At 44.2% G+C, this 19,833-nt stretch overlaps 2 protein-coding genes across 5 annotated transcripts in view; both read left to right on the forward strand.

Moving 5' to 3' along the window:
* Positions 1-1,537: 1,537 nt before the first annotated feature.
* ATP5MC3 (ATP synthase membrane subunit c locus 3) lies at positions 1,538-7,081 on the forward strand. The gene is made up of 5 exons (XM_080973222.1): positions 1,538-1,660; positions 1,775-1,886; positions 3,435-3,512; positions 4,512-4,708; positions 6,837-7,081. Exons 2-5 carry the CDS (start codon positions 1,845-1,847, stop codon positions 6,949-6,951), a joined length of 432 nt encoding a protein of 143 aa, XP_080829348.1. The 5' UTR covers positions 1,538-1,660; positions 1,775-1,844; the 3' UTR covers positions 6,952-7,081.
* Positions 7,082-9,979: 2,898 nt separating this feature from the next.
* Positions 9,980-19,833, forward strand: part of ATF2 (activating transcription factor 2) — a 39,280-nt gene continuing 29,426 nt past the window's right edge. The window contains exons 1-3 of one of the 4 annotated variants that reach the window (XM_080971529.1): positions 9,980-10,145; positions 18,650-18,724; positions 19,277-19,346. In XM_080971529.1, the coding sequence (XP_080827655.1) occupies positions 19,322-19,346 (25 nt within the window). In that variant the 5' untranslated portion in view covers positions 9,980-10,145; positions 18,650-18,724; positions 19,277-19,321. Of the gene's footprint in view, positions 10,146-10,539; positions 11,089-18,649; positions 18,725-19,276; positions 19,347-19,833 lie in introns of those variants that run through there. The other 3 variants (XM_080971527.1, XM_080971530.1, XM_080971528.1) reach the window with 3 other exon arrangements.

Genomic DNA, 19,833 nt, shown 5'->3' on the forward strand with positions numbered 1-19,833 from the left:
AGGGCTATGCTGTTCTGATCTATTTTCCATGCACAGGTGCCATTGCATTCAAGCCTACATTTCCTCATTTGGATAATTTCCAGAGGGGTAGCTGGAATTACCCTCCTGCAGCAAAAGCGACAAAGGGCTTTGCATTGCATGAAAGATCAACAAATTTATTTAGCATGGCATAAGTGCTGGCGGACTGCAGACCACCATATCAGATGCATTTAGAGAGAGGTGCGCATAATGCCTAATAATGCACAACCATCACATTATGTCACATGCAGCATGGAAATTAACCATTTTTCCGATCCTCCTAATAAGACTTTTGCACCTTTAATAGCTGCAGGCAAAGCAGTCAAGTCAGTACAGCATGAGACTCTTAAATCTCAGGGTCGTGGGTTCAAGCCCCACATCGGGCAAAAGATTCCTGCACTGCAGCGGGTTGGATGAGATGTGACCCTCGTGGTCCCTTCCAACTGTACAATTCTCTGTTTTCAGGAAGCATTCAACCGGTGGGACACTGGGGCTTCTCCCACCCACTTTCCTGGCAAAAAGAAAACAAAATTGCTGGCATAAAGAAAATAGCAATCTATGGCATTTTATGCCTTTCATGCACACAAGCACCCCACCCTACAGTTATGGAAAGTGCTCGTCTTTCAAGAAGTTCTCACCATCCTCTCCATTACTATTATCAATATTCTGTTGGGAGCTGCCCAGAGTGGCTGGGGGAACGCAACCAGATAAATTTATTGTTGTTGTTGTTATTACATTGTTGTTGTTGTTTAGTCGTTTAGTTGTGTCCGACTCTTCATGACCCCGTGGACCAGAGCCCGCCAGGCACTTCTGTCTTCCACCGCCTCCCGTAGTTTGGTCAGACTCATGTTTGTGGCTTCGAGAACACTGTCCAACCATCTTGTCCTCTGTCGTCCCCTTCTCCTTGTGCCCTCCATCTTCCCCAACATCAGGGTCTTTTCCAGGGAGTCTTCTCTTCTCATGAGGTGGCCAAAGTATTGGAGCCTCAGCTTCAGTGAGCACTCAGGGCTGATTTCCTTCAGACTGGATAGGTCTGATCTTCTTGCAGTCCATGGGACTCTCAAGAGTCTCCTCCAGCACCATAATTCAAAAGCATCAATTCTTCGGCGATCAGCCTTCTTTATGGTCCAGCTCTCACTTCCATACATCACTACTGGGAAAACCGTGGCTTTAACTATACGGACCTTTGTTGGCAAGGTGATGTCTCTGCTTTTTAAGATGCTGTCTAGGTTTGTCATTATTATTATTATTAAATTTATTATTATTATTATTATTATTATTACTATAGCATTATTACAGCATTATTATTATTACTATAGCATTATTATTACAGCAATATTATTATTATTATTATCATTATCTTTTAAAAAGCGGGTTTTTCCTTGTCGATACAGCTAGCATTCTTTCCTCCTTTTATTCCTATCACAACATTATGGATTAAAGTCGCGACGGAAGCGACCTTAGGAACGTGTCACACGCCTCCTTTTTAATTCCTATTAAATTTCCTCTGCCCCCGCCCGCCCCTTCTCATCCGGGCGCTCCGCCCCTCCGGCGCCTGCGCGGAGAGCTCGCAGTCCCTTCGACCTCTACCGCTGCACCAGCTCAGCCGGAGGAGCCTCTGCTTGCCGCTGCCGGGTTCGAGGTAGGCCCCGGATCCCCTCCTTGTATCCGCCTCCATCGGGGAGCTCAGCCTTCCTCCCGCTCCCAGAGCGCTGCCGGCCGGACTCCTAAAACTCTCCTTTCTCCTCCCCTGCAGCGAGCCAGACGGCCCAGACCCGGGACCCCCCAGCCCGTTGCTCCACCGGCCCGCCCGCCCGCCCGCAGCCATGTTCGCCTGTGTCAAGCTCGCCGCCGGGTCCCCCGCCTTGGTGAGTTGGCAGCGGGGCCTGCGCATTGGTCAGAGTGGATCGCTTCCCCCTCTTGCCCTTGATTTTTTTTTCCTTTGCAAAAGGTCGGGGGCGTTGATGGGGGTTTTTTTGGGGGGGGGATCTGGACTCTGGGACAGAGTCATTCATTTGGAGGGCATGTCTTTTTGCAAAGAGTCATTCATTTGGAGGGCATGGCTTAATGGTGCTTTTTGCAAGGAGACTATTGTCTCATGCCTCTCTCTCCTCTGCCCTCCATGCTGCTGCCTGGGCTTGCTTTCCACGTCTTATCAGCGTTTCATGCATAAGTTTAAGGACGATGAGGCCCTCCTTGCAAAATGCCCACCCCACCCCCCAAGTTGGCCCACTGCTGCAGAAAGAGGGTGGGAAAACTGGGTGACCTTAAAAGCGAGTAGGTTTTTCCAAGGGCAAGAACAGGCCGCAGCAGCCTCTCAGCCATTCATTCATAAGGCCTTTCCTCTTAACCTGTGCTTGGATTGCTAGGCCGCTAGGGTGAATTGACAGGTCGATCTGTCAATCGACAGATCAACGTATAATGTGGAGGAGGGGTGTTGCCGGATTCACAGGGAACTGGTTTCCTGGTTTGGGGGTGCTTATCTGAGGGTGCTGGCTGGTCTTGGGGTGTTAGATTGCTTGGTTGCCCCACAAAATGAGTTAGGCTGAATTCGCCAGGCCTGTCTTTTAATGGTTCTTAGGATTAAAATATTAGAATTGCTTTTGCAGACCTGTAGGGTCGGGAGCAACCTGAAGGTCATTGAGCACAGCAGAGTTGCAGCACTTTTAGGCAGTGTGTGCCAACATTACAAACGACAGTGTGCTACAGGAGCTCTGAGCTTTCTTAGTGGTACCTGTAGAATGAAGGCAAACAGGAATTATGTCCCGTGGGCTTGTTTTCTTGAGATTTTGTAGGCAAGGGCAGATAGAAGGATTGTTGAAATAATAAAATCTCACCTGGAAACACTTTGCCCACTCTTAACCTGCCTCTGAAATCCGTCCTAAAAGAAAGTTAGTTACCAAAGATTCAGCTGTCTCTGAAATCTTGCTGTTGGTTATGGCGTTAACACTCGCTAGCATGGGAAGGAGAGAAATAGAGGAGATCCTTCAAGGTTAATTTGCTTAGAGTTCCAACTAGATCCTTATCTCAACAGCAAAAACACTTTAATACCGTATGGGAATACAAGGTTCTGATGAGCTGTGTTATCCAACCCACGTGTGCCAAAAGTGAAGGTCAGACTTCAAGAGCAGTTTTTTCTTAGTGGCATTGACTTTAGCAGTAGTCATTATAGTAAGCATGACTGGAGATCAAAATTGTGCCTTTGCAAGTCCTGATGAGCCATTGATGAGCTTCATGGAATAAGAATTTTCCTCAATGGATGGACTTAACGAACTGTGATTGTAAAGAGAACTAAATCCCAGGAATCCAAAAGCTGCTGGGATGTTGTGTAGTTATCGCTTTGAAGGCTATGGTTGCAGAGTTTTGTGAGAGTGTCCATTACTTTAACACACTTCTTCGTCCTCCCCCTTTCTCAGATGCGCACTGGATCAAGAATTCTGTACAGACCAATTTCTGCAACGGTGTTGTCTAGGCCAGAAGCCAGGACTGCAGAGGTACCTTAAACAATTCTGTAGCTTCCTAAATGATCTGGTGAGCCCATGTGTTGTTGCCTTGTAATAGTAAAACTTGCCACAAAGTGTCAGATTGTAGTTTTTGACAAACACATGCTGCCTTGTGTTTAGTGTCTGAACTTGGAACAACACAGACCTGCAGCTGAGTACGGGTAGTAAAGTGTTTATTTGTACTCTGCTTCTGAAGGAGCGTCTCCACCCCCAGACACTAAGGTCCAGCGCTGAGGGCCTTCTGGCAGTTCCCTCGCTGCAAGAAGCCAAGTTACAGGGAACCAGGCAGAGGGCCTTCTCGGTAGTGGCACCTGCCCTGTGGAACACCCTCCCACCAGATGTCAAAGAGAAAAACAACTATCAGACTTTTAGAAGACATCTGAAGGCAGCCCCGTTTAGGGAGGTTTTTAATGTTTGACAGACTATTGTATTTTAATATTTTGTTGGAAGCCGCCCAGAGTGGCTGAGGAAACCCAGCCAGACGGGCGAGGTATAAATATTATTATGATGATACCAAGGATCTTGAAGCTGCTTATATTTTGGTGTGTTTCTAAGTGGTCTCCAATCTAGGTACTGCTCAGAGTCAGAGTAGCTTAGGTTTTGCCCCACCCCCATATGCCTTGAAGCCATTTAGTGCAAAAAGCACAGTAGATTGCTTAAACCTCTCTTGCAGAATTTCAGTCTGGTAGGATTAATTCTTACAGGGCTGTGGGATTGTGTCATGCTGTCAATGGTTCCAGATGGGCAGAAATTGTTAGGGACATCAGAATCATAATTGCTTTGGGCACTTTCCCCCATGGTTCTTTTTTTTAAAAAAACAAAACCTAGGAAGAACCTAACACTTTCTAAATCTTTTCACTCAGCTGTCCAAAGAAATGTGTCTTAAAGCTCCCCTTTTCTACCCTGCTGTAGAAGCTTGTGCCTTTCGTAGTACAAGTCTATAGCAAATACTTGTGCCAAATGTAATCCAATTCTTCTTGTTTCTTTCAGGGCAACACAACTTTCCTTACTGGTGCTCAGAACACTGGCAGTCAGCTAGCACTAAGGGAGTTTCAAACTAGTGCTATCAGCAGGGACATTGACACGGCTGCCAAATTTATTGGTGCTGGTGCTGCCACAGTAGGAGTGGCTGGTTCCGGTGCTGGTATTGGAACAGTTTTCGGGAGTTTAATCATTGGCTATGCCAGGTAATGGTCCTTTATTTCTAACTTTCAGCATTATACTGAAAGAGGTTCAAGTTACAGCATTGTTTTTTCCAGATTCAGGATACTGTAGCTTGTTCTGCTCACCCACATGGCACAGTTAGCCTGGTTGTGGCTCCCAGAGAAGGCTGGAAATAACTGTGCGCGTCTTCTGCCAGCTCTGCATTTGTCTTCTCCCTGGGATTAAGGAGGAAAGCTCCTTAATACTGGGGACAGAATGGGTGTGGATGGAAGGAAGTTTGTCAGAAGGGCTGTGCACTTGCCCCAAGCGTAAGAAGGAGTAGCAAATTAGACCTGTCAGGAATTTGAAGACCTTGGGGCTTGTATAAAGTAACAAAGCATAACTCATTCTGTTTACTTAAAGCATTTCTTAACTGCCATAGAGCTGAAGTTAGAAAACTTTTGAAGTCGCTTAGAAGACTTTTAAAAACCTTTACAGTCATTAAACAAGCATAGAAACAGCAGCTATGCTTTTTATAGTCAAGTCGGAGCATAAGATGATCAGGATGTTGAAAATGTTTAGCTGAACAGAAAGATCTTTGCCGTGTGCAAAGATATTGTTGTTGCCAGGCAAGCCTTCTGAAGGGAGCAGTCTACAATTCAGGTATTGTTCATGGAAGGAAAGCCTTCTCTTATAATCAGCAAATTTTTTTCAGCAGGGGGCCAGTCCACTGTCCCTCAGACCTTGTGGAGGGCTGGACTATATTTTGGAGGGGAGGAAAGAACGAATTCCTATGCCCCACAAATAACCCAGAGATGCATTTTAAATAAAAAGACACATTCTACTCATGTAAAAACACACTGATTCCCGGACCATCCGTGGGCCAGATTGAGAAGGCGATTGGGCCAGCTCCCACCCCTGGTCCTTAGTTTGCCTACTCATGTCTTACAACTTACCTCTGATAGAGGTGGTGGTTGGGGCAGGACATCAGCCAGTTATCTCAACACGTGGGCAGCTTGATATGGGACGAGATACTTTCTGTATTGAGACCAAGGAACTGGCAGAGATGAAACTGTTAAATCCATTTGAAGCTTTTCTTTTTTAAAAAACACTTTTGCCTCATCTTGGTCCTTAACTAAATGTTTACAATTGAAACTATTCAACTGACAGTGGGAGGTCTTTAAAATCTCTCTCTATAAAATGGATTATTGTTACTAGTGCTGATGGGGGATTGCATGCATTAGGGGAATTCTTTAATTTTCCAGTTCTAAAATACTCTTCTGGATTGCATAACAACAGCATACTATGCCTGTGGCTTTGGCCAAGATAACAGATTCAAATTTAGGTAGAGACCATTGGGAAACTAGGCAGGAGCCACACAATGTCACTAACAAGTTTGGTGGGTATAACTTTTCATGGGAAGAGGCAGCTGAAATTACTAACTCTTGTGGTAAGTCTTGTGTAGCCACAACCTCCCACTTTCTGAGTAGCTTTAGGGCGTTTGTTTTATATATTTTAAAATACACACAGCCTTTCATTTCAAATTATCAGACAGAATAGTACAAAACACATTTTAAAATTGCAATACAAAATAATACAAAGCCATAAAATTAATAAATACAAGCAGCTGGTATTAATGACCAACAAAGTCATGTGAAAATAAATTGAGTTTTAGTAAGCAGTGAAATTACATAATTGCTGGTGCTTTTCTTTGTTCAGAACAGGTAGAGGGGACTTTTGGCCCTCCATATGTTGGTGAACTACTGTTCCCATAGTCCCTGGCCACGCTTGCTAGGGCTGATGGGAGTTGTAGGTAGAACAATCTAAAGGTTTCCCCACTTCTTCCAGAGGAAATGTTAAGACTATGCACTTCACATGCTTACACCTGCCAAATAGCATTGCTTTCAGCAACAACCACATGGTTCTCAGCCTTTTCAGTCATTTGAGCTGCAGGTACTTGGTCAAGAAGTCATGCTGAAACTTGTGTAAATTATTGTTTAGTTGCTGTGTAATAAGCCTTGCACACAAACTTTTTTATTAAACCCTTTGTGTAAGCAATTTGCTCCATAAGCTGGTAACTTTTTTCCTCGGCATAGGTTATAATATTGGTGGATTTGTTGAAAAGACTTGCTTCAGAATAAATGCAAACATGACTTTCATCTTTTATTTCAGAAATCCTTCACTGAAGCAGCAGCTATTCTCATATGCTATTCTGGGATTTGCCCTGTCTGAAGCCATGGGTCTCTTCTGTCTGATGGTTGCTTTCTTGATCTTGTTTGCCATGTGAAGAGACCTGTGTGTAACATTGGCATTAATGAACTACAATGTGATTCTGTGAACCTGGGTTCGAAAAATGTTTATCATGGAATGTATGCTACTTCCAAAGCAGCTTAATTAAAGATGGTAACGAGTTTAAACTCTGCCTGTGTCATGTTTGTGTTTTGACTTCGTCATAAGTTTTCCCAAACACTGCAAGGTCTAAATTTATACCTTAGAAGGGGAAATCCAGATCAGGGAAATTGAGACAAACTCAGTGCAACAGTATTGTAAATCTTGACAGATCATATTAAACACCTGACTTCAGCTTTATCATTCAACGAACCTGGCTTCCACAATTATGTGTTGTGTTTTGTTATGGAACTTGCTAATATATATATATATGGATCTCCATAAAAGCAAGCTACCTGCAGTGCTTTAGCAAATGTAGATAACTTACCCTTAATTCATATAGCAGATCTTGGACCTTGTCCTTTTATATGTATTCCAGAATATTCATGGACCTTACAATAAAATCGCCTACGTCAGTGAGAGGTTCAGTCCAAGGAAGTGAAGATAATAAGTAAAATACTTACTGTAACATTTTATGAATGTTTTGCTCAGGAATGAGGAAGATCAGTAACCACTAACTTGTCTCTAAATAGAAGTCTCAGTACTGACTAGGACTTGAAGCTATCATTGAACATTATTAACATTCTCACCAATGTAGTGAATGTTGCTGCAATCATAAGGATCAGTAGTTCAATGAGGGAATTTAAGCTGCTTTTCTTTGGTGCTGCATGACTTCTGTCAAATGCAAATCCAGGCTAAATAGGACCATCTGGAAAATTAAGATTCAGGTAGGTAGCCGTGTTGGTCTGATGCAGTCGAAATATATATAAAAAATTGTCCAGTAGCACCTTAGAGACCAACTAAGTTTGTTCTTGGTATAAGCTTCGTATCTGAAGAAGTGTGCATGCACACGAAAGCTTATACCAAGAACAAAACTCAGTTGGTCTCTAAGGTGCTACTGGACAATTTTTTTATATATTTGGAAAATTAAGGGTGCTCAGTTTCTTTTCTTGGAATAGCTTGGCTTTTGTTGCTTTGCTGCTGTCTGGCCTGGAAATAACAAGGAAAAGCTGGAATTTATTCAGATAATCATTGAAAGGTACTGTCTTTCCTTGTGCAGTCCCCATACTCTAGAGACCCTGCTGCAGAAGGCAAAGAAACAGTGCTGAAAACACTTAATGTTTTCCAGGTTTACAGGTATAAGGATGTACTTGCCAGCGCCTTTTAATTATGCAGCTGCATTCAATAGGAAATTCATAATTAAGGATGCAAGCAGCACATCAAATTATAGTATGCAGTAGTTGGGATGGGGGGTTAGGCTAAATGTGAGCTGGTTCGAACACTGTCCATGTTGTTTAGAAAGCCCAGCACCTTCAACGCCTTGTCCTACTTGAAATACAGGAATAATGCTGATCTACAGGGGACGCGGGTGGCGCTGTGGGTTAAACCACAGAGCCTAAGACTTGCCGATCAGAAGGTCGGCAGTTTGACGGGGTGAGCTCCCGTTGTTCGGTCCCAGCTCTTGCCAACCTAGCAGTTCGAAAGCACGTCAAAATACAAGTAGATAAATAGATACCGATCCGGTGGAAAGGTAAACGGTGTTTCTGTGCGCTGCTCTGGTTCGCCAGAAGCGGCTTAGTCATGCTGGCCGGAAGCTGTATGCCGGCTCCCTCGGCCAATAAAGCGAGATGAGCGCCGCAACCCCAGAGTCAGTCACAAATGAACCTAATGGTCAGGGGTCCCTTTACCTGATAGGCTTATAGTAAAGATCACTTAAACATCAGGGAATGGAAGTAATAGCACTTAAATGCTTATAATGAAATTATTTTTTGAAAGGTGATTTCAGTCATTCTGGTGGTTTCTGTTGCTTTTACTGTTTTGTTTTTTTAAACTTCCACCTGCTACACAGTGCCTGCTGCCTCTTAAGTGTATGTGTGAAAGCTAGAACTCTCCCATTGCTAGTTAACAGCCCCAGGAGAGATATATGTATGTTTGTTTCCAGCCAAAGCCTCTCCCCATGTCATGAAAGACATTTTGGAACCATAGAATTGTAGAGCTGGAAGGAATCCCCCAAGCATCATCTAATCCAACCCCCTGCAATCTTGCTGAGACCTTGGAGAGCAGCTGCTTCTCAGGCAGAACTAGGCTAAGCTGGCCACTAGTTCCACTTGCACCACTTAGCTCAGTGGGTTGAGCAGGGGACTGTTAATCTCAGGGTGGTGGGTTCGAGCCCCATATTGATTCCTGCATTGTAGGGAGTTGGAATACCAGGGTTTGCCAAACCTGTCTCCAGCTGTTTGGGGACTACAACTCCCATCATCCCTGTGTGCTGGTCCTGCTAGCTAGGGATGATGGGAGTTGTAGTCCAAAACCAGCTGGAGACACAAGTTTGGGAAAGCCTGACTAGATGATCCTCTACAGTTCTAAGGCAGATTTCTATGGGGGAGGGGGGGAACGTGTCCTTTCCCTCTTGCAAGCACTAAGACCAGGCACACCCAAACTCAGTCCTCCAGCTGTTTTGGGACTACAATTCCCATCATCCCTGACCACCGGTCCTGTTAGCTAGGGATCATGGGAGTTGTAGTCCCAAAACAGCAGGAGGTTTGGTCGAGTTTGGAGATGCCCAAGACCAAGAATCCCACGTCACGTGTACACTTGTAGAAACCAAAAGCCTCTTCATACACAACTCTGAGCGAGTAACTCTCCCTGCCTGCTGCTCAGACTCCGAGCCTCTCGCGCAGCCGCACGGAGAAGACGCGCGCGGCATGTGGGGTGGGGAGGGGGGGATGGCGAGCGAGAGGCTGACGAGCGCGCTCGGCTGTTTCCGGAACTTCGGTCAGCGGCCCCGCCCTCGCGGCGCCCACCAACCACGTGTCAACCCGCTTCGGGCGCCAGTGCGCGCGCGTGTGTGTCTTTTCTGCCCCTTCCTTCCACAGCCCACCCTCCCCTCCCCGCCAAAGCGCCTTGTCACGTGACTGGCTGCATCTTGGGGTAAGACGGCGGCGTGTTGGTGGCGGATGCGAGGGGAGGGGGTCCGGGCGGAAAGAGAGCGAGAAAGAAAGAGATGTGTCAGTGAGTTCCCGCGAGATGTGACGGAAGCCTGTGGGGGACACGGGCGGCTTTAATGAGCGGCTTTCCCGGCGGTCGTGAGGGGTGAGTTTTGTGTGTGTGGCCTTTTTTTGAGGCGGGGAGGGGATGGTGGTAAACAGAGGAGGTGGAGAAGCCGCTGCCTCTTTCTGTGTGTAATAGCTCGGGGTGTGGCCTTACCCGAGCCTGGGCTAGGGGTGGAAGTCGCCGGGCCCTGTTTTGAGGGGAGGTGGGGGGAGCCTGGCAGGCTGAAACATGGCGCCGCCGCTGCTCTGCATAGAGAGAGCGGGGTGGGAATTTTTTTTTTTGCGCCCGTTGGCCATAGAACGCCGCGAGCTCTGGGAAGCCGTTGCTGGCCGCCACTAACTGTCACAGAACGGCAGGGGTGGGGGGAGTAGGCAGACCGAATTTGGCTCCTACCATTCGTTTTCTTCCCTCCCCCCCCCCCCGTTTCCCCATTGCCCTTGGTGCCGACCACTCCATCACCTCCCTGGAAGGAACGTTATAAAAGAGCCTGACACACACGCAGCGCCCGGTGTGTTGCAGGAACAGGTCACAGTGGAGGGGTTTTTTATGTGGGGGGTGGGCAGGGAAGCGCTTGCACTGCAGAGAGAAATGTACACACACACACACACACACACACAGGATAGTTCTCGCTCATGGAGGGTGCCCTGAGGCCTGGTCTCTCTGCCCACCCCCTTTGTTTTTCTCTTTTTTCCTTTCCCCTCTCCCCACCCCCACTTGCTCTCAGTTGAGGAAGGGTGGATGCTGAGGACACCTGCGAAATTTCTCCTAAGGACCACTGTCCTGTGGAAAGTTGGTGGGTGAAAGCACGCAATGCCCTCCAACGTTTCTCCGATGAATGTAGGGATGTCCTAAGGAAAAGCGGGACCTTCCAGGATCGCAGCAGAAACCAGGACAGCTTTTGTAAATCCAGGGCTGTCCCTGGAAAATAGGGGCACTTGGAGGGTCTGAAGCATACACAGCTGTCCCCATCCGTTTGCTGCAGGTAAATGAGTGCAAACAGTTACACTTAGTTTGGGGGGGGGTAAAAAATACTCAGGCATGTGCATGTACCTATTTACCTGCTTAGTTTTTGTGCTCTCCAAAGCAAAGTGAAGGAGGGCAGAACTTCAGTAGCAACACATGGTGTGTTCAGGCCCAAATGCTGCTTTCCCTGAAGCTGCTGAAGTGTGTTGTGTTGTGTTGTGTTGTGTTGTGTTGTGTTGTGTTGTGTTGTGTTAGAGAGAGATCACTCGGGCTGCTGGTAGGCTGCTACTAAGGTGACTGCTTGTTGTACCACAAATCTCAGTTATCAGACTGTTGTACCACAAATCTTAGTTATCAGGCTGTGTCTCATTCCACATTTTAGTTCCCTGATAGGTAGTGTTTGATAAAGTAGTAGTAGTAAGTTACGTTGTGGTTCTTCATAGTCTACTGATAAGAAGGCAAGGAAATTGGAGACGCCTCTTCTGTATTTGTTTATTTAAGGAATTTCCATCTCATCCTTCAGCCAAAGAACATTTGCTTCCTGTAGAGCAGTAAGAGAATGACATGCCTTGCCTTCTGACTTAGAATATGCAAAGCATCTGGTTTTTATTGTGTGAAGTTAGCATAATACAGCATATTTGAGTTGTTTAAAGTTTTACAACCTTGGTATCTCAGAACAAACTTCTTCTGTAAGTTGCTTCATTACCACTATGATGCGTTTTAGGTCAGGTGTATTTGTGTACATTCTTTTCCCCATTGCTCTTTATATAAAATAACTAATTCTGCCTCTCCTGTTAAATCTCTGAGGAATTTTCTTGGGTATATGATTCTGGAGTATAGGAATATCTTTATTGAATTGTAGAATTCTGTCTTCAGTTTTTCCATTAAGATAACCCACCTCCTTGTTCCCATTGGCTTGTGGTAGATGATTATGGGATGAGAGTTTTCTATAATTTCAAAGCTGCTTTTTTTAGTAGCAGCATAAACTAACTATGGAACGAACACACAGAACACATACACAATTATTTAGTGTTCTCTAAAGTGTAAGGTGATTGTTACGTTATAAAGCATGCTGATCATTCTGATTGGGTGGCCAAGATGCATTCTGTAGATATATATAATTCTGTAAATCAAGAGAATCAGTAGATTCTCAAACTGGGATTGTTGACACAGAAGAGTGCGGGTGTGTTTAAAGTTTCAGAGACGCAGAGGATCCTGAGCCAAGCAGATTAATACATCCTAGCAGAATTCTGGAATTGCATTCACTGATGATGGACTCAAGGGCATCCTGATCAAATTTGCAGATGACACCAAACTGGGAGGGGTGGCTAACACCCCAGAGGACAGGATCACACTTCAAAACAACCTTGACAGATTAGAGAACTGGGCAAAAACAAACAAGATGAATTTTAACAGGGAGAAATGTAAAGTATTGCACTTGGGCAAAAAAAATGAGAGGCACAAATACAAGATGGGTGACACCTGGCTTGAGAGCAGTACATGTGAAAAGGATCTAGGAGTCTTGGTTGACCACAAACTTGACATGAGTCAACAGTGTGACGCGGCAGCTAAAAAAGCCAATGCAATTCTGAGCTGCATCAACAGGAGTATAGCATCTAGATCAAGGGAAGTAATAGTGCCACTGTATTCTGCTCTGGTCAGACCTCACCTGGAGTACTGTGTCCAGTTCTGGGCACCACAGTTCAAGAAGGACACTGACAAACTGGAACGTGTCCAGAGGAGGGCAACCAAAATGGTCAAAGGCCTGGAAACGATGCCTTATGAGGAACGGCTAAGGGAGCTGGGCATGTTTAGCCTGGAGAAGAGGAGGTTAAGGGGTGATATGATAGCCATGTTCAAATATATAAAAGGATGTCACATAGAGGAGGGAGAAAGGTTGTTTTCTGCTGCTCCAGAGAAGCAGACACGGAGCAATGGATCCAAACTACAAGAAAGAAGATTCCACCTAAACATTAGGAAGAACTTCCTGACAGTAAGAGCTGTTTGACAGTGGAATTTGCTGCCAAGGAGTGTGGTGGAGTCTCCTCCTTTGGCGGTCTTTAAGCAGAGGCTTGACAACCATATGTCAGGAGTGCTCTGATGGTGTTTCCTGCTTGGCAGGGGGTTGGACTCGATGGCCCTTGTGGTCTCTTCCAACTCTATGATTCTATGATTCTATGTCTCTAGGGAAGAAGCAAGACAGCCTTGCATGAGATGATTGGGCTGATGGGGACAACATGTTTCAGGAAGCAGGTACTTTTGCGCAGCAGCAGGTTTGCATGTCACATAATTAAGGAAAATTTCTCCTTGTGTGTTTATATGGGAACAAATACTTGGTGCTGGGCATGTTCATGGAAGTAGCAAGAGCAAGTTTAGAGGGATGTCTTGGCTTAAAAGGTTTTAGAAACCCTGCCAGAAACAAGCAGTTTATCATGGCAAGAGGTTTTGTAACTAATTGAATACAGTGGTACCTTGGGTTAAGAACTTATTTCATTCTGGAGGTCGGTTCTTAACCTGAAACTGTTCTTAACCTGAGGTACCACTTTAGCTAATGGGGCCTCCTGCTGCTGCTGCACCGCCACCGCGCAATTTCTGTTCTCATCCTGAAGCAAAGTTCTTAACCTGAGGTACTATTTCTGGGTTAGCGGAGTCTGTAACCTGAAGTGTCTGTAACCCGAGGTACCACTGTACTTTATCAAATTCATGTAGCACAATAACACCTGAAGTTGTTATAACTGTGGTCATATAAGCCACTAGAGGAACTTGCACACGTTGTTGGTGCAGATGACATGGCAAACCTCAATTAATCAAAAGTAGAAGCAAGGGCTTCTGAAATCCTCCCAGTCATTTGGGAGGAGGACGGGGGAATGACTGTTGCTGAACAAAGTGACAGTCTGCCAAATTTTATCAGGAGGTTCAGTTCTATCACTTGTAGCATGAATTAGGGTGGCAGGTTTTTATTATACCTGTTGATTAACTTATCAATGCCACAACAGTGTTTGTGTTATCAACACTGCTTTGTGAATGGTCACTGTTAATAGCATAATTATTTCTGCCTTTGCTTTCCAATTTTCCTTACTGTTTACAATCTGGTCCCACCCTCAAATGTACATGTGGGTGTGCATAAAATAAATAATCAGGACAGTACTTCATGCATCAGAACAAGTGGACTCTATCCCATTAAAGCATATACCATAATATTTGTTTAAGTCCTCTGGGTGACACAGTACTCTTTGTTTTTGCTGCAGTAGACCAACATAGCTTCCTTGTGAAAACAATTAGTTTTAGCTAAGAGCACCGTTCCCCAACCTGGTGCCCTCTAGAAGTTGCTAGATTACAGTTTCTATAATCCTTGACTGTTGGTTATGGTGGCTGGGGGTGATGAGAGTTGTATACTCCAAAATATCTAGCACACCAAAGTGGGGAAGCCAGCATTAACAAAAGTATTGATACTTGGAAAACTGTATGTTAAGATATAAAGCTAAAGTTTATAACATTTGCTGAGCCTTGAAAGAGTTTTGCTTAAAAATTATGTGATAATCCACTTCATTGATTTTCAAACAATGTTCTGGGAGAACCTGAGGCTTAAAGAGCTTATTAGCAGTTTGTGAATGCGAAGAATGCTAAAGGCAAAAAAGTTTTGCTGAAAGGTGGCTTGGCAGCCACTACTCATACATCTCTTGCAATGCCCAACCCCAAGAGAATGTTGTCTGTGTTTTAGGGTGTATGGTTCAGATGGGGTGACAGCAAGGCCCAAGAGCCCTAGGATTTTCAGAAATGTCCAGAGGTTCCCTAGTTAGACAAGTTGATATAGAAAAAGTCCCTGAAGGCAGAAAACTTGAAAACCACTGACCTATTGCAGTTTGCAATTCCCCAGTTATTGTCAATATTCTAGTGTATCGGTAGATGAAAATACTTTCATATGCACTCCTTGTGTAGTAGTAAGAAACTGTTCAGAATGGCTTCCCTTAATTATGACATTTCTTTAGTAGTGTCTTTAGGAATGCACTTAAACTGAAAGCGAAATTTAATAACAGATGTATTTCTCAAAGTATCTTACCAGAAGTGGATATAAATATATAGTGTGTTTGTTGAAGAAGCAGTGATTTATAAATACAGAAATTTCCCTCCTTTCAGAGTATCTGAATAATTTGTATACTAGTGGCCAAAATTGTGGAAATCTTTTGGGAAAAGTATATTTTTGAGGTTTAATGGCTCATAACACCACTTTTTTTTTTTTTTTTTTTTAGTAATACCATAAAATACCATCTGGACTTGAGGTGCCATTATTTGCCCTTCATGCAGTGAAATACCTTTTTGTTACCCAAGAAAATCTTTAATAAAAACCATTAGAAATAAAGAAATTAAAAGAGCAGGCTATGCATGGATACTGCTCCTGTTATCTTCTCCTTGTTCACTAAAATATCGCCTACCTCTGCTTTGAAATATCGCCTACCTCTGTTTCTTTTGCAGTGCCTTTGTGTTTGCTTTTATGGTGGTCATTGTGCTATTGCTTGGCTCAGGGGCACTATCCAGTGATGTGAAAGAAAGAGTTGTTCACTTGTACTAGCTAGCTTATAGTTTGCTTCTTAGCATTTCATTCTAAGCCATCCTCGGGTTTGCTTCTCCCCTGGAGTAGAGAAGTGAAGTGAGGACTTTTGAGCACTGTGCAGTAATATGTTGTTCATTAACATTAAGTCATAATTTAAAATAAACTGTGGTTTAATATGATGTGATAACTGGATAGCTAGTCATTTTACGTGTGGAAGGGGCTGTACTTTTTGTTCTTGTTCCTTTATCTTCTTTAAGAACACATGTCGGGGGGGAATTTAAGAACTCCTGAATGAGTTGCAACATGAGAACAACAGTTACTAACCCACTCTCAAATTGCCTTAATATCAGGATTTATAATATTATGTAGCAATTGGCTTTCACCAGTGCTGGAATAGAACTTGCCATTTTGCTGGAGAGCCTCTAATTGTTCTTTGTTAGAAAGTAACTTAACAGTTTCTTTATAGATCAATATTTCTTCTTAAAATAGTTTTTAAAAATCACTTTTACTGTGCTTATGCCTTTGGGGATTTCATGGCACATTTTAGACTTTGGACATTGGCTTTTTCAATAGCAGGCATGGATTACTAAAGCAGCTTGTTCTATCTTCAGGAGGATTTCTCTATCACACTATGTTGAACGTTCCATCAGCGCAAGCATTTCAGTTTGCAAGGCAGAATGATCCCCCTACCCTCCCACTGCAAACTGTTACAGGAGGTCTCCTAATCTGCCCCAAGCCAATTGTGGGGAACACACGTTTGGGGGAGGCCTCATCAGCAAGAGGAAGTCCTTATTCAGGGCTTCTGCTGACAGGACTTGTTAGGTGAATTCTGCCCATTGAAAGCAATACAGTTGATGCTGCATTGGTTAACCAAAGTCACAGATAGTGATTTGTATCCTGAGTATGACTTCTGCAAATGAAAGAGCTCCTATTAATAGCAGACTATAGATCCATTGAACAATCCTGTTGGTAGAACGAAAATAGAATTTGGGAGAGTGTGTTGAACTGAAGTGGAAAAGGAAGGAAGGTGGTTCTGATGCACAAGTGGAGGTGGCGGCGGAACATATGCCCGCACTGTCCAGGGCGGGTGCGCTCCCAAGGGGGCAAGGTACAGAGGGTGTCCTCCCAGGCACAAGATAGCCGCTCGGGTGCACGGAGCGGTGCACGCTCCCTGCAGCCAGGGGCAGAGCGAGCTGCCCATGGGGGCGGTGTGAGCCACCCATGGCGGATATGCGGTGCACCACCCGCCCACTACTCCCAAGCCTCCCCCAGCTGTCAAAACAAAGGGGGAAGGAGGGAATGCCGCTAGCAAAATGGCACAGCTTCCCCTGATGGCTAGGGTAGTCTTGGGAGTCGCTGCTGAGCAACACCCATAATTCATTAGAATACTAGGCCTTTCCTTACACTGCTCAGTCCTCCTCCCCAATGAAGGCTTAATACAGTCAAGGGAAAAAGTGTGGCTGCTGTATTAAAAACTCAAGTTCGTTAGAGCTTAAATACTGATGAAAATTTTAATGCATTATATAACCAGGATAAAAATAGGTTTTTGTTCTGGTTATAAAAAGGGATTACTATAAAGCTTTTTTGGCTTGGCTTCCTTGTTGTCTTGGTCACCTTTATAAACTTCTTTTTATAATTATACCAAGGTTCAAATTGCACATGACATTGGCAGATCTGGATGTTTAAGCCATTTATCTCCCAACTATTCATCAAGTCCATATTTAAGAGTATATGGAAGTATGTAGGTGAGAACTACATACTACCCAGCTGCTTACCTTCCTTTCCCCGCTTTTTCTGCCAGTTGGGCTTGCTACTTGTATAAGCAAAACAGACTTAGACATGCTAGCCTGCTGCTGTCACATGTACTGTAACTTGAGACAGATTTTACCTATCTCCCTTCTCTGTTTTGGTTCATCTGAAAAGAACAACTTTTCAGTGCTTCTACAAATATGTACTGTAATTATACAAATTAATAATTTTGCTATTGTATCAAGAACTGTTGGCTTCATGCATTTTATATGTCAAATCCAGATAAATACTGGCATTGTATAACTGATCTGCAAGGGATAGAATTGGATAACACCTTAATTTCTTAGGAACAGAGTGATACTCTTCATCTGGATCAGGGGTCGCCAAACTACGGTCCGCAGGCCGCATATGGCCCAAGGGGGTCGTTAAACTGGTCCCCAGCCCTTGGCGTCTGCTTGGTCAGTCCCCATTCGGAGCTAAACCAGCGCGGAGCACCAGTTTAGCTTGTGCGGGGACTGACTTCCAGGATGCAGCCACGGCTTCCTATTGGCTGCAGGAAGCTCCTCCAGCCAACTGGAAGCTGCAGATAACAACAGCTCCCCTGCCATGGCTCCGAAAGCCAGCGGGGAAAGAGCGGGGTGTGCATGCGTACCGGTGTGCACGTTCCTGCGCATGGGCGATCCAGCCCGCTGGCGGAAAAGTTGGCTGACCCCTGCTCTGGATAGTGTTGGGGTAGGAGATGAGATTGGATAGTTCAAATAGGAAGCTTGCTGAGACTTATAACTATCTTTAAGGATAAGTCCAGAGTATACATTTTATTCCCTATGAGTAGATTTGACTTTCTCCAGGTTCATGTTTACATGGGCAAGCATAATGTGTAAACAAGGCTTTTATGGATTTTGCCATCAAAGGTTCTATGATTGCAAGCTGGAGGAAGTGCCATCATGATAATAGAATTTACTGCTTTCCATATTCACATTCATCTAGTTCATCATGTTTGCCTATATCCATCATACCCCAGGGATTGTCAACAGTATTTACTGGGGCAGAATTATTTCATGAACCCACCTCTAGTCTAATCTACCTCATAATGTTGTTGGGAAAATAAATTTGGTAAGGACAATCTTTTTATTAGAGAATGTTTGATTCCAGAGTTAAGGTACAGGCACTGAAGCAGAATATACCATTCCCATGGAAATCGGGTGCATCCACTCCAACCATTTAAGATATGGTAAAAAAGAGATAATTTAATAATTGACTTTCCCTTCTTGATTTGCAGAACCACTGTCATGAAAAGGAGGCTATAATAAATCGTTTACCTTATGAAATTTGGCTTACATGTGAAATCTGCCAGGTATATATATACGTGCATGTTTTAATACATTTATATTTTGTTTTACAACACAGCTTTTGTGAGCAAGTTCCAACATTGTGCCAGCAGACACAATGGGAGTTCCCCTTCCTGTCTTCCTTCCCCCACCTTTTCCAGAGGTTTCCCAACCCTCCATAGCAGATTTGGAGGCATGTGGGGGCTGTAGAGAGCAGGAGAAGTCTCATTTGTGCGAGTGGGCCACCACAGTTGGATATCTTATATTTTGCAGAAATGTTTCCCAGCTTGCCATGCAGAGGAATGTGTCAGATTCAGTTTCAGATCTGCGAGACATAAATACCATAAACTATTTGACTTTCATGGTGTTCCTCATATGATTTTGGAAGCCCACCTTAAAAACTGTTAAAGTGTTTGTTGAAATACTGCTACGTTTGAGACTTGGTCATAAAGAGACATTTTATAAGGGGGGAAATACCAAAACACACTGACTTCCTTCTTGCATTTGTGGAGGATGTTAGTTTGTTGACTTAGAGCAATTGCCCTGACTCACTGGATATGTTTGTTATTTCAATGTAGGTAATACAAGGACCTGTGGAATATGAGTGATGACAAACCCTTTTTATGTACTGCCCCTGGATGTGGACAGGTAATACATGTTAAAACTATCTGTGTTAGTTAACAGAGAAACATTTGTTAAATCAGAGGAAGTAGTTTACATTTCAGTTTGAGTCCTAAGAACATTTTTACTCATTGCCTAAAGATCTGTAACAGTCAAGCTCTGCATGCTTCTTTGCTGCACATGTTCAACTACTTGTTTAAATGGATGGCACTGTAAGCTCTGAAAGCCAACGTTGCTTATTTGGGATGGGCAGCAGAGAACTCTGTCACCACAGCCTCCAAATGAACATTGTGTGGTGGTGTTACTCACTGTACTGAACACCACACCCCAATCCAGCAATGAAAGCTGCATAGCTTCAAACATCACACATTAATAACTACTTTCATGAGAGCTCTTGATTCAAGGAGGGATTCAAGGAGGGATCTTCTACACAGCCTTTGAAAACCCCATGTTTTCCAAATCCGTTTCATGCATTGTTTGTGCATCATAGTCTCTGTGGTTCTATACCACTGCT

This window comes from Podarcis pityusensis, assembly GCF_964106645.2.
Source record: "Podarcis pityusensis genome assembly, chromosome: 1".
NCBI classification, from domain to species: domain Eukaryota; kingdom Metazoa; phylum Chordata; class Lepidosauria; order Squamata; family Lacertidae; genus Podarcis; species Podarcis pityusensis.

Coding starts and splice junctions, on each gene's coding strand:
- ATP5MC3 (XM_080973222.1), top strand. CDS start 1,845: ATGTTCGCCTGTGTCAAGCTCGCCGCCGGGTCCCCCGCCTTG. Junction 1,887..3,434: donor CCGCCGGGTCCCCCGCCTTG/GTGAGTTGGCAG, acceptor CCCCTTTCTCAG/ATGCGCACTGGATCAAGAAT. Junction 4,709..6,836: donor TTAATCATTGGCTATGCCAG/GTAATGGTCCTT, acceptor CTTTTATTTCAG/AAATCCTTCACTGAAGCAGC.